Source organism: Equus quagga, chromosome 10 (assembly GCF_021613505.1).
Source record: "Equus quagga isolate Etosha38 chromosome 10, UCLA_HA_Equagga_1.0, whole genome shotgun sequence".
NCBI lineage: Eukaryota > Metazoa > Chordata > Mammalia > Perissodactyla > Equidae > Equus > Equus quagga.
Genome location: NC_060276.1, coordinates 16,115,946 through 16,127,130, shown reverse-complemented (window position 1 = coordinate 16,127,130; position 11,185 = coordinate 16,115,946). Strand labels below are relative to the sequence as shown.

General features: G+C 39.4%; 1 protein-coding gene across 6 annotated transcripts in view; it reads left to right on the top strand.

The window, feature by feature from the left end:
- Positions 1 to 49: 49 nt before the first annotated feature.
- Positions 50 to 11,185, top strand: part of LOC124245679 (P2R1A-PPP2R2A-interacting phosphatase regulator 1-like) — a 77,630-nt gene continuing 66,494 nt past the window's right edge. For 4 of the 6 annotated variants that reach the window (XM_046673285.1, XM_046673284.1, XM_046673288.1 and 1 more), the window contains exons 1-3: positions 50 to 131; positions 2,769 to 2,964; positions 8,426 to 8,504. In XM_046673285.1, the coding sequence (XP_046529241.1) occupies positions 83 to 131; positions 2,769 to 2,964; positions 8,426 to 8,504 (324 nt within the window). In that variant the 5' untranslated portion in view covers positions 50 to 82. The other 2 variants (XM_046673289.1, XM_046673290.1) reach the window with 2 other exon arrangements.

Here is an 11,185-nt window from a genome sequence, read left to right as displayed (position 1 = left end):
GGCAGCAGACTGGGACAGACATACGAAGAGAGGAGTAGCATAAGTGTCAAGGTATAGTTTTAAGCAAACCAGATCCAAGATCATGGCACATTTCTATGGAACGGAGAAAGCTGATCATGAAACACAGCTAGGTTGGTATAATAGTGTGTGAGTAGAAACTGGAAGAAGTAAAAATAATTTCTTTAAATATTGTGTTTGCCACTGCAGTATACAGAGTTATTTCTGTTTTCGTAGTAGTTGCTCCTTTTGACATTCCACCTTATGTGTGACCTATGAGTCCTGTCTCTATCTTTACAGGTTTTGGGTTCCTGACATGTAGCTGAACTTTAGTTAAAGAGAATTCTTCCTTTTTGGTGATAGCTGGAAACTTATTGCCATCTCATGTATTTCGTTGTTTCATATTGCTACCCCTTTTCTATAAACAGTCTCCTAATTGCTCTTTCCTTGTCATTTTGTTATACCTATTTTCTTAGTGTTATTGTACTTAGACTTTTAAAAGTTAGATATCTGTAATGCTTAGGCATGATAAGATTTTGTCTATTCATTCAAAATATATCTGTTAAGCCTTATTACCTGCCAAGCATATTAACAAACTCTTTGAAAAGTAAAATGAGCAGTAGAATGGAGTTAAGATCTATTGGTTTTGTGGTGTACTCCATATTTTTCTGCTACTCAGTCAAGTTTGGTTTTGACCCTCTGTTCTGTATTTAACCACTGCCTTCTACATTCACCCTGACTTTACTGAGCTTTAACTGCCATCTTTCCTAAACTTTCCAGGTACCCTAGGAACTTTGACAGTGGCTTTCAGGAGATCTTGGTACTAGCTGAGTCTACTGCTACCTAATTATGTGCCATTAATCTCTCTGGAATTTTATCAACTGTAAAGTAGAAATGAGTTACCTGCTTTACTAGATAGTTGTGAATGACAGGTTATTTAAACCTGCATTTATCCATAAAATAATTTAACAAGTATCAAGTGCTTACGAGTATATGAATAGTGTTCAGAGAAATATCCAGAGGCACCTCACCTGTCTTTTCACTTAAATAGGGCACAGGAATCTTGGCTTTACCACTTAGCAGTTGCAATTTGAGTAACCCCTTTGGGCTTCAGTTTCCTCCTTTGAAAAATGGGCATTATGCTGGTACCTGCCTCTCAGAGTTATTGTAAGCATTAAATGCGATCACATATTTAAAGTGCTTAGGACAGTACCTGGCAAATAGTAAGTGTCCCCCAAATGGCAGCTATTGTTAGTCTGTCTTACATCAGGAATGGAGACTCCAAATCGTCCTCATGTCTGGGATTTAGGTAACCTAATTCTGCTTAATATAATCAAGCTTTTCCTATTCTGTTCTCAGAATGAATGAAGAATGATCATGATCTTTCATGCTATAACTTGTCATAAGCTGTTTTAAGACAATCCCCTTATATTAAGTTCACCACTGACTAGCTGAGCAGGGTTAATGATTGAACCAATCGAGATAAGTATGTGAAAACATCTTTTAAACTGTAAAGTGCTATACCATGTTATGACTATTTTAACTAGTAACTCCTATTTCACTAGTTTCACTTGCCTTCTCTGCCAATTCTCTATATGGCTCCTAAAATGTGTAGTTTTACAAAATTATTAGCATGGAGTTAAGATTTCAGCGTTCAATGTGGCTCATTAACTGGTGGTGAAAAATTCTAAAAGAGCAGTTCTTAAAATGTTTTGAATGTTAAACGCAAACACTGATTTGGATGGATACTAAATTCTGAGATATTTGTTTTAAGAAAATAAGCCTCCCTGCTTTAGCTCAAATCTTTTTTTTTTTTTTAGATTAATAGCTTTGAGGAGCTAGATTTTATTCAGTGTAAAAACGTACAATGTACGATTATGGTAAAAAAAAAAAAAAAGAAAGAAACCACGTAGAAAGTAATGATTCGTCTGTGCAATTGGTTCAGTTGGGTTAGCGCCTTACCAAAACCCTTTGGGAGCAGGTGGCCTCTAAGCATTGAGGAGTGGCTTTGGGATTTTTTTTCAGGCTTTAGCTTTTTTAAAATTGCAAAGGTGTGGTGTGTCTGCTGTAACAGGATGGAAAAATTCGTCATGAGAGGTAACAAGCTTTTGATCTCAGTCATAAGGGGATAGCGGGCTAACCAAAACTGAGAAAATGGAGTATTAGACGTAGGGCAGAAAAGACGGCGCTCCCATACACCTTACTCTTCCCCACCCTTTCTTTCCTAAATAATGGTTAACGAAACCATTCCAGGGTTAACATGGGAGAAGAGGAACAACCACGGTGAATCTGTACTAGGAGAACAGGAAAAGACCGGGCTTGGGAAAACAGGCGGCCCGCGAACTGCGCATGCGCCCCTGGCAACGCGGACAAAGGCGCCTGCAATAATGGTCATTGCTTGCGCAGTAAGCTTGTGTCGGCGGGCAGGGCACGAGGCGCATGCGCAGAGGGGCGGTGCTCAACTGATTTTCGGAGGCGGCAGGTTGTAGTTTTTATTTTGGCCGGGAAGGCTTACTGGGTTTGCCTTGGCTGAGAGAGATCAAGGAGGAGGACTAAGATAAATTCCTCATTTTCATTTAGGCTTGGAGGGGAAGGATGTCAGCGTTAGGGGCCCGAACTTAGAGGTTAGGAGGTTTAGATCCAGTCCTGCCCCACTTTGTGCCCACTGTGTTAGGGATGGTAGGGCTGCAAAAGTGAGCATCCCACTCGTCTAAGAGCTTCCTCCTCTCTTCTCTTTCCCCCCTTTTTCTCTCTCCCTACATCGTCTCCAGACCAAGCTGACGTGTCCTTATGTGAATGGGAGCCAGAAAACGTTGAGAACTCCGATCTAAACAGTGGCTTCTCTCTTGACACGGACATGCCGCTGGAAAAAATGGAACTAGACTTGGAGCTCCAGCCGAGTTCAAGCACCACAGATGGCAGCATCTTGAGAAGATCCAACAGCGCCCCTGTGATCAATGGGCTTGGGTGAGCAGGATTGAGATACCGGAGGAGGCAAGCAGGGGGGTGGGTGGCAAGTGTTGGAGAAAGTGACTTCCCATAGCAGTCCCATCTCTTTATTCATTGAGGTTTTGCAGGTATCTCCCTTGTCCCTGGTGTTCGGAGATCTCACCCTTGGCCTGGGGGGAAGTGGGATGGGCTGGCCGGAGGGAGAGCGCACACTCATCCTGAGGGTGACACACAGGAACCTGAACGTCCTCTTCTGACAGGCCACCAGGACCCGAAAGCAGCAACCAATTGGTCTTGAGCACGACTTTTTCTAACTTCACTCCATCTCTTACCCATTCCTTTGAAGAAACTGAGCGCGCCTCACCCTCGCCTTCAGATCTTCTGTGATGACTGTAATTTTTGTCATTCTCTCAGCTGCTTTGTCACCTCTTTACCCTCACCTCCATCAAATAGAAATGGTTGTCAAACAAATAAGCTTGGGCCTTTTTTACACCTGGTTTTTATTTGAACAAAAAGTTTAGGTACCACAGAAACTTGATCTCCTAAATTTTGCATTATCAATGGCTGATATTGCTCCCAACTTGGTTCTTAGGGGTGTATGAAAAAATCTTACTCTTTTTGTGTATAAAGCACAGATATACATGTGAAAATTGTGTGGGAATTTTCAAGAGGAAGCAATTGGAGGGGGAAAATATCTAAACAGACTCCTTAGAGGGCTGCTAATGAAAAAATAAAAGATTTAGAAACACTGCCCGGATGGTTAACTGAATTTTCTGCACATATCCAAAGGTCTAGCATAACTCAAACTTATTATTTCTTAAAATAGAATTTTAAAGTGAGATCTTGGATCTCACATCCCAGTATCTTAAAGTTTTCTCAATACCATAAAAATGTCTAAAAATGCATCCACTACTTGTGTTATTAACTTTGCTCCTCACCTTTCGCTGGCATCATACTAACTGATGTAAATCACAACTGTTAGAAGTGAACTCAGACCAGATCTCCCCTCCTTGTTTAACATAGGAGGAAACTGAGGCCCATAAATGTCCAAAATGACATAGTAGTAGAGCCAGTGACCCCTGTGATAGTGCTGTGTCCACTACTAATCAACGTCTAAGCTGGTTAAGTCTAAACAAATGCAGCTTCCTGGTCATTTTAGGTAAGGGAGAATATATTGTTACAAAATGAAAAACAAAGGAAGATTGACCAAGAAATAATACATTACCTTTTTCCATAGGCAGATAGAAAAATTAAAAGGGGCGGCTCTGCATGCTGTGCTGAGAATAAGAACATTCTATAAATTCAGAATTTTAATCCTGTTGTGTGAATGGAAGTATTTTATGGACCCATTATGCTAGTAGAAGAAAGCACTTAGGGAGAGTGTTGGTTTTATTGGGAATCTTCCTTTTTTTTTTTTTAATGACACCCTGGTCAATTTGGAAATAGCAGTCTTTTTTCTTTTTTCTTTTTTCTTTTTTTTGGTGAGGAAGATTGGCCCTGAGCTAACATCTGTTGCCAATCTTCCTCTTTTTTTTTTTCTCCCCAAAGCCCTAGTACATAGTTGTATATCCTAGTTGTAAGTCCTTCTAGTTCTTCTATGTGGGATGCGGCCACAGCACGGCTTGATGAGCGATGTGTAGGTCTACACCCGGGATCCAAACTGGTGAACCCTGGGCCGCTGAAGCAGAGTGTGTGAACTTAACCACTATGCCACCGGGCTGGCCCCTGGACCCCTTTATGAAATGAAAAAACAAGTTGCAAAGAGATGATGGAGGATATGTACTTGAAGGAACCTGTGGATCCTGTTTAACATAATAGGTGCTGGGGCAGCCAGGCAGGCTGCTTTCCCCAATCCCCAAAGTCCTGGAAGCAAAGAGAGTGATTGCAGTTATCCCTTTATACTTTGCTTTGTTCTGTAAAGGGTTTGAAATTTTTGAGTTTATATTAGAGCATAGTTAACGGTATTGAATTCCATAGCTTAAGATCCTGATGCGTGAAGTGAAATTTGTACAGAAAGATGAGCGGCAATTGCATATTTAGCTAGTAGGAGTTAAAGAAACCATAAAGTAGACCACGTCCAGGGGACTCTTGTCTATGAAAAAGATGTAACACAGGAATGATATATGACACGCCTGAGGTCAGGGAACTTGTCCAAATGATCTCCTGAGGGCATATTTTATGCTGTTGTGGCAAGTTTAGAGTATGGCCAGAGAAGTTACACTGAAGCAAGAAAAATTTAGAGTAGAATTACACTGAGCTTTAGTTGAATTCATTTTCACCTCTGTTCTTTTCAGTGTCATGTGTACACTGCTCGCTGCCTCACTTTCGCTTGGTCGGCCCTCTAACACTGTTGCCATGCCTCTTTCACAGCTCACTAAATATTGTTGCACTTCTTTCAGGTAATTTTCCCATTTCGCTTGATGCTTCCTGTGTATGAGGACTTTGAATCTCTCTTGTACTGGCATTTGCAGAGTGTGTTCCTTCAATGTCAACTCTTTAATACAAGTGTTACTGTCTTTAAGAAGTTCCTGTGCTGTTTTGTGTATATCTTGCATTAATAAAAATATCAAAGTTGAAAGTTTCGAACCTCTTGGTTCTTTATACTCTTTAGCCCTCTAGTTGACTGACTTCACTACTGGTGTCAATGACTTTATTTAAAGGGAGCAGTTTTTTTATTCTCCTTCTCTAGCCCTTATTAGAATCCTAGATTAAGTTCTTGGCTTTCTGCCAGCGCTTTTCCCGCTGAAATACCTTTAGCCTGACCCTGCATTTAAACTGTTGCTGCCTCACTTCTGTTTTGAAAGGCAGACTACTGCTGTGGGCCAAATCCAGCCTGCCACTTGGTTTTGTAAATAAAGTTTTATTGGAACATAGCCATGCTCTTTTGTTTACTTATCGACCATGGCCGCTTTCCCACAATCGCAGAGTTGAGTAGTTGCAACAGAGATTGTATGACCCACAAAGCCCAAAATATTTACTATCTGGCCCTTTGCAGAAAAAAATTTGCCAACCGTCTGGTTTATTAAACTCTTACAACCTGGCAGAAGAATAGCGGCTATGAAGAATGATTGCTTTGGGAATATAACTGGCATAAATCTATTGTAGTTTACACAGAGTTGTTTACTGATCATTTGATGTGGAGCATTGAACATCTATCTAGTTATATTACCTTCACTTTTTCCAAAGTGTAAGTAGTACTTAACTCAGTTCTAGGTATCACCTAGGATTTTATCAATTCATGTTGAGTGACTCATACCACTTGAAGTATATGCTGCCTCAATGATGCCTAACTCTTTCAGTTATAGTTTTATTAAATTTATATTAAATATTAAGATAATTAAAAATATATTAAATAAAAATTAAATATTAAAATTGGCAGACGATAATTTAGGGGAGAATATAATTGCCAGCCTTAAGAATTAACCCCCACACACAAAAGATAGTGGAAATATATAACCCGTTAGTGTCCCTCCAACTCCCTTATAAGTGACTGCTCAAATATATTCCTGTTCTGATAGGGAAAAATGACTGGGACAGGAAGTAAAAATTACACCCATATATATATCCTCTCATAAAGTATTGAGTTACTGTCCTGTGCAAATTACCATGCTGCAAAGATGTATCTCAAGGCTCAATAAGCTTTTAATAGGGAAAATAAACACTTCAAACACTTGTGTATGGTAGAGTAAGATCTGTGCTTAGGGAGGGAAAGAAAGTGCAAGGGGAATTGGAAGAACGGAGTGAGAAATGACACGGGGGCTGGTGAGGGATAAGGAAAAGTTTCTTGGACAGGTGTCATTTGAGATGGGTCCTAACAAACAGAATGATAGGATGCAGACTGGAAGAGAGGGGGCTGGATAGCTGGGACAGCATTCCAAGTATATGGAACAGGCTTGAAGGTGGAAAAGCACAGATGTATTCCAGAGAGCTGATCCACTCTACCTGGATCACTGGCTCCAAAATGTTCATCTGCTGACCAGTGCTGATCCCCGGTGACATTTTCACCAATCCATGGTTAAAAAAAGTTAAATACAGCGTACTTAAATATGTTGTTATGTAGGTGCCAATCATCCTTTCCTGGGCAGGACTGTGCTTTGCTCTGGGATTGTTACTTTTACTCTTTTTTTTAAATACCAAAATGTCCTTTTATAAATGAAACAATGGTGTCAGTAGATGGTGAGTTTTTTTTAATGACCTTACTTGGCAAAAGAAAATGGTAGCAACTGTGTTTGTACCAAGATTTTGTTTGTAAATTTTACTAGTCCATGAAATCTAAAACTCTGGAGCTAAATTGTGGAGAGCTTTGAATGTCCTAGTAAAGAGTGTAACTGAATTCGGCCAGCCGTGAAGACAGTTTCTGAAAGTCATGAGCAGGAGAGCAAGTTGTTCTTTAGGAAGGTGGTCTGGGAGTCTGTTTGATAGATTGCCGTAGGGAAAGAAGAGAGGCGAGATGACCAAGTAGATTAGCAGAGTCTGTGGAAAAGTAAAAGGCTTTGAACTGTTTTTTGGCAAGGAGCCTGGAAGGAATAAGATGGATATAAGAGACTATATCCGTAAAACCTAAAAGCCCTGGCCTGATTGGATATAGGTGGCAAGAAAGAAAACGTTCAAGATGATTTCTTATTGTCATTGGGGAAACCTGGGTGAAAGGTACACAGGAACCCTCTGTATCCTTTTTGCAATATCTTGTGAGTCTTAAAGTGTTTCTGATTAAAAAGCTATAACAAAAAGAAGACAGGCAAAGGAAAAGATGACTTCTTCCGGGTCTCAAGCTCGGATAGGGCTAAGGCCAGTGGGGTGAGCACCATCAAAGCTGAGGACACAAGCACCATCCTCAGCAGGCAGCATCTGCTCAGCTTCAGTCCATTGTTGCCTTGTGGGAATGTGACCCAGTGAGGCGACATCTTGCAACTTTTCAGTAGAAGTCAGAAATCTGGAATCTGGATTATTTACGTGACATCTCTCAGTGTTTCGAATGTGCCCACCTAATTCAAAAACATTTTTAACAATAGGCCAAAGGAAACATATCTGTGAAAATCTCAGTTCTATCGACACCTGCTATTGGTTATCCCTCTTGTTCATGTGGAAGTTTGGGAGTTGAGAGGAAATTAGTTCTAGCACATTATGGCTCCAATCATAAATTTAAATCAGTTACAGGTTTACACAGAAAATGATGTATTTCCAAGGCCACAATAAGTTATACTTATTCTTGGTAGCACGATTAGATGTAAAGTGGCTTGCTTGAGAATTCCTTACCTGACATGGACACTTGTTTAGGCTCAGCCAACTAAGGCTTTGTGTATGTGTGTGTGTGTGCGCGTGCATATGTGTGTGTTTTAATTTCTACATCTGCACAGCTGTCTCCACAAAGAAGCCATTTACATTAATGGCATTGCTGTTTAAGTATTTGAAATCTTATTTCTTTTTAAAAAATTTTGTAATGGATTTTAAATGACAAATATTTTCTTTTTCTTCTTAGTGATAATTCACAGATGTTCCAAGCTGACACGCTAAGAGCTAGAGGAAACAGTATAACATCCATAACCCAACACTGTATGGTAAGAAAATGCTTATGGCAGCCTCACTGGCCAAGACTTGTGCTATTGGTTTTACCCATTGGTTCTCAAACTTGAGTTTGCACCTGGGAGGCTTGTTAAAACAGAATATTGGTCCTCAACCCCAGAGTTTGTGATTCAGGAGATGTGGGGCAGGACCTGAGAATTTGCATTTCTGACAAGTTCCCACTTTGAGAACCACAGCTCTAAACGTTAGTGAAGAAAAAAATAAACACATTGACTACAGTTATGATTGCTTTGCTGCAGCTGCAGCAGAATTAACTTTTAAATCCAATATGGATTTAACGTTGAGATTTGTTTTATGTTTAAGACCATCTGGCTTCTAATTTTTAAAAGAACATTCTCATTTTGAGAGGAAAATTTGCAGACTCTCCTAAGAGTATTTTTCAGGCTTTTAGTTGGACTTTTATCTCAAAGTTATCTTGAATTGAAAATAAAGTTTGTTTTTCATGGTGTTATAATGCAATCTCTAAATTACAACTCTTATCTACTAATTATCCTGTAAACAGAGGAAATATGCTTGTTGATCAGTAAGCCAAAGTGAATAAATGATTCACTGTGTAAATCTTTTTATTGAGATAAAATTCATATAACATACAGTTAACTATTTTAAAGCATACAATCCAGGGACATTTAGTGCATTTACAGTGTGGTTCACCCACCACTTCTCTCTGGTTTCCAAAAGCACACTTCCTTGTCTTGTTCCTGATCATAGGAGGAAAGCTTTCAGTATTTCATCATTGAGTATGAGATTAGCTGGAGGTTTTGGTAAATGCTCTTTATCACATTGGGGAAGTTCCTTTCTAGTCCTACTTGTTGAATATTTTTATCATGAAAGGGTGTTGAATTGTTCCAAATGTTTTTTTCTACATCTATTGGGATGATCATGTGGTTTTTCCTTTCCGTTCTGTTAGTATGATGTATTACGTTGATTTTCTTATGTTGAACCACATTTGCATTCCTGAGATCAATCCCACTTGATCTGGGTGTATAATGCTTTTTTTTAAATTAAGATTATGATAGTTATCAACCTTGTGAAATTACAGTTGTACATCATTATTAGTCATGTTGTAGGTACACCACTTCACCCCTAGTGCCCTCCCCCCACCCCCCCTTTCCCCTGGTAACCACCGATCAGATCTCTTTGTCCATATGTTAACTACCACCTATGAGTAGAGTCATACAAAGTTCATCTTTCTCTGTCTGGCTTATTTGACTCAACATAATACCCTCAAGGTCTGTCCATGTTGTTCTGAATGGGACAACTTTGTCCTTTTTTATGGCTGAGTAGTATTCCATTGTATATATATACCATATCCTCTTTATCCAATCATCAGTTGCTGGGCACTTAGGTTGGTTCCATGACTTGGCTATTGTGAATAATGCTGCGATGAACATAGGTGTGCATGGGACTTTTGGAATTGCTGATTTCAGGTTCTTAGGATAGATTGGGTGTATAATGCTTTTAATGTACTATTGGATTGGGTTTGCTATTATTTTGAGGAGGATTTATCCATCTATATTCACAAGGGATATTGGTCTGTAGTTTTCTTCTGGCATTTTTGCTGGCTTTGGTATCAGGGTAATGCTGATCTCATAGAATCTGTTAGGAAATGTGCCTCCTCTTCTATCTTTGGAAGAGTTTGAGTAGGATTGGTGTGGTGATTCTTTTTAAATGTTTGGTAGAATTCACTAGTGAAGCCATCTAGTCCTAGACTTTTCTTTGTTAGAAGGTTTTTGAAATAGATTCTATTTCTTTACTTGTTACGGGTCTGTTGATATTTTCTATTTCCTCTTGAAATCACTTTGGTAATTTGTGTGTTTCTAGGAGTTCGTCCACTTCATCTAGATTATCCAATTTGTTGACATATAATTGTTCATAGATTTCTCTTATATGATTTTTTTTAAAGATTAGCACCTAGACTAACATCTGTTGCCAATCTTCTTCTTCTTTTTCTTTTTTCTTCTTCTTCTCCCCAAAGCCCCCCAGTACATAGTTGTATATTCTAGTTGTAGGTCCTTCTGGCTCTGCTATGTGGGACGCTGCCTCAGCATGGCTTGATGAGCAGTGCCATGTCCATGACCAGGACCCGAACTGGCGAAACCCTTGGCCAGCAAAGCCGAGCACGTGAACTTAACTGGCCATGGGGCCGGCCCCATGATTTTTTAATATGATGGAATCTATAGAACATATTTTGGTGAAATGTTATAGGTTGGAACCCCTTTAAAAATATTGCCTCCTAATCTTAAAACTGGAAATTTTCCTCTTCATAGAATATTTATCATTATTCCCACAGATGCACTTATATTGTATTGGGAAGAGTTAGAATTATTCATTAAACGAATCTTCCTCCTTCTATTCACTCACTTATTTCCTCATTCATTCAACAATATTTATTGAGTACTTGCTTGTCTATCAAAGCTCTCCATACCTATCCAGGCTTCTTTTCTACTCAGCCAAGTTAACAAATACTTTTAGGAGTGTACTGTGAATTAAGCCCTGATCTAGTTGCCAGGGAGATCTAATCTAGTTTGAGGAGTTGAAGGAGGAAATGACATCTGAGCTGAGATCTTATTGATATGTAAGAGTTAGTTAGTTTGGGATATTGGTTGCGGGAGCAGACAGTATTCCAGGTAAAAATGGCATGTTTGAAGGCCTGGAA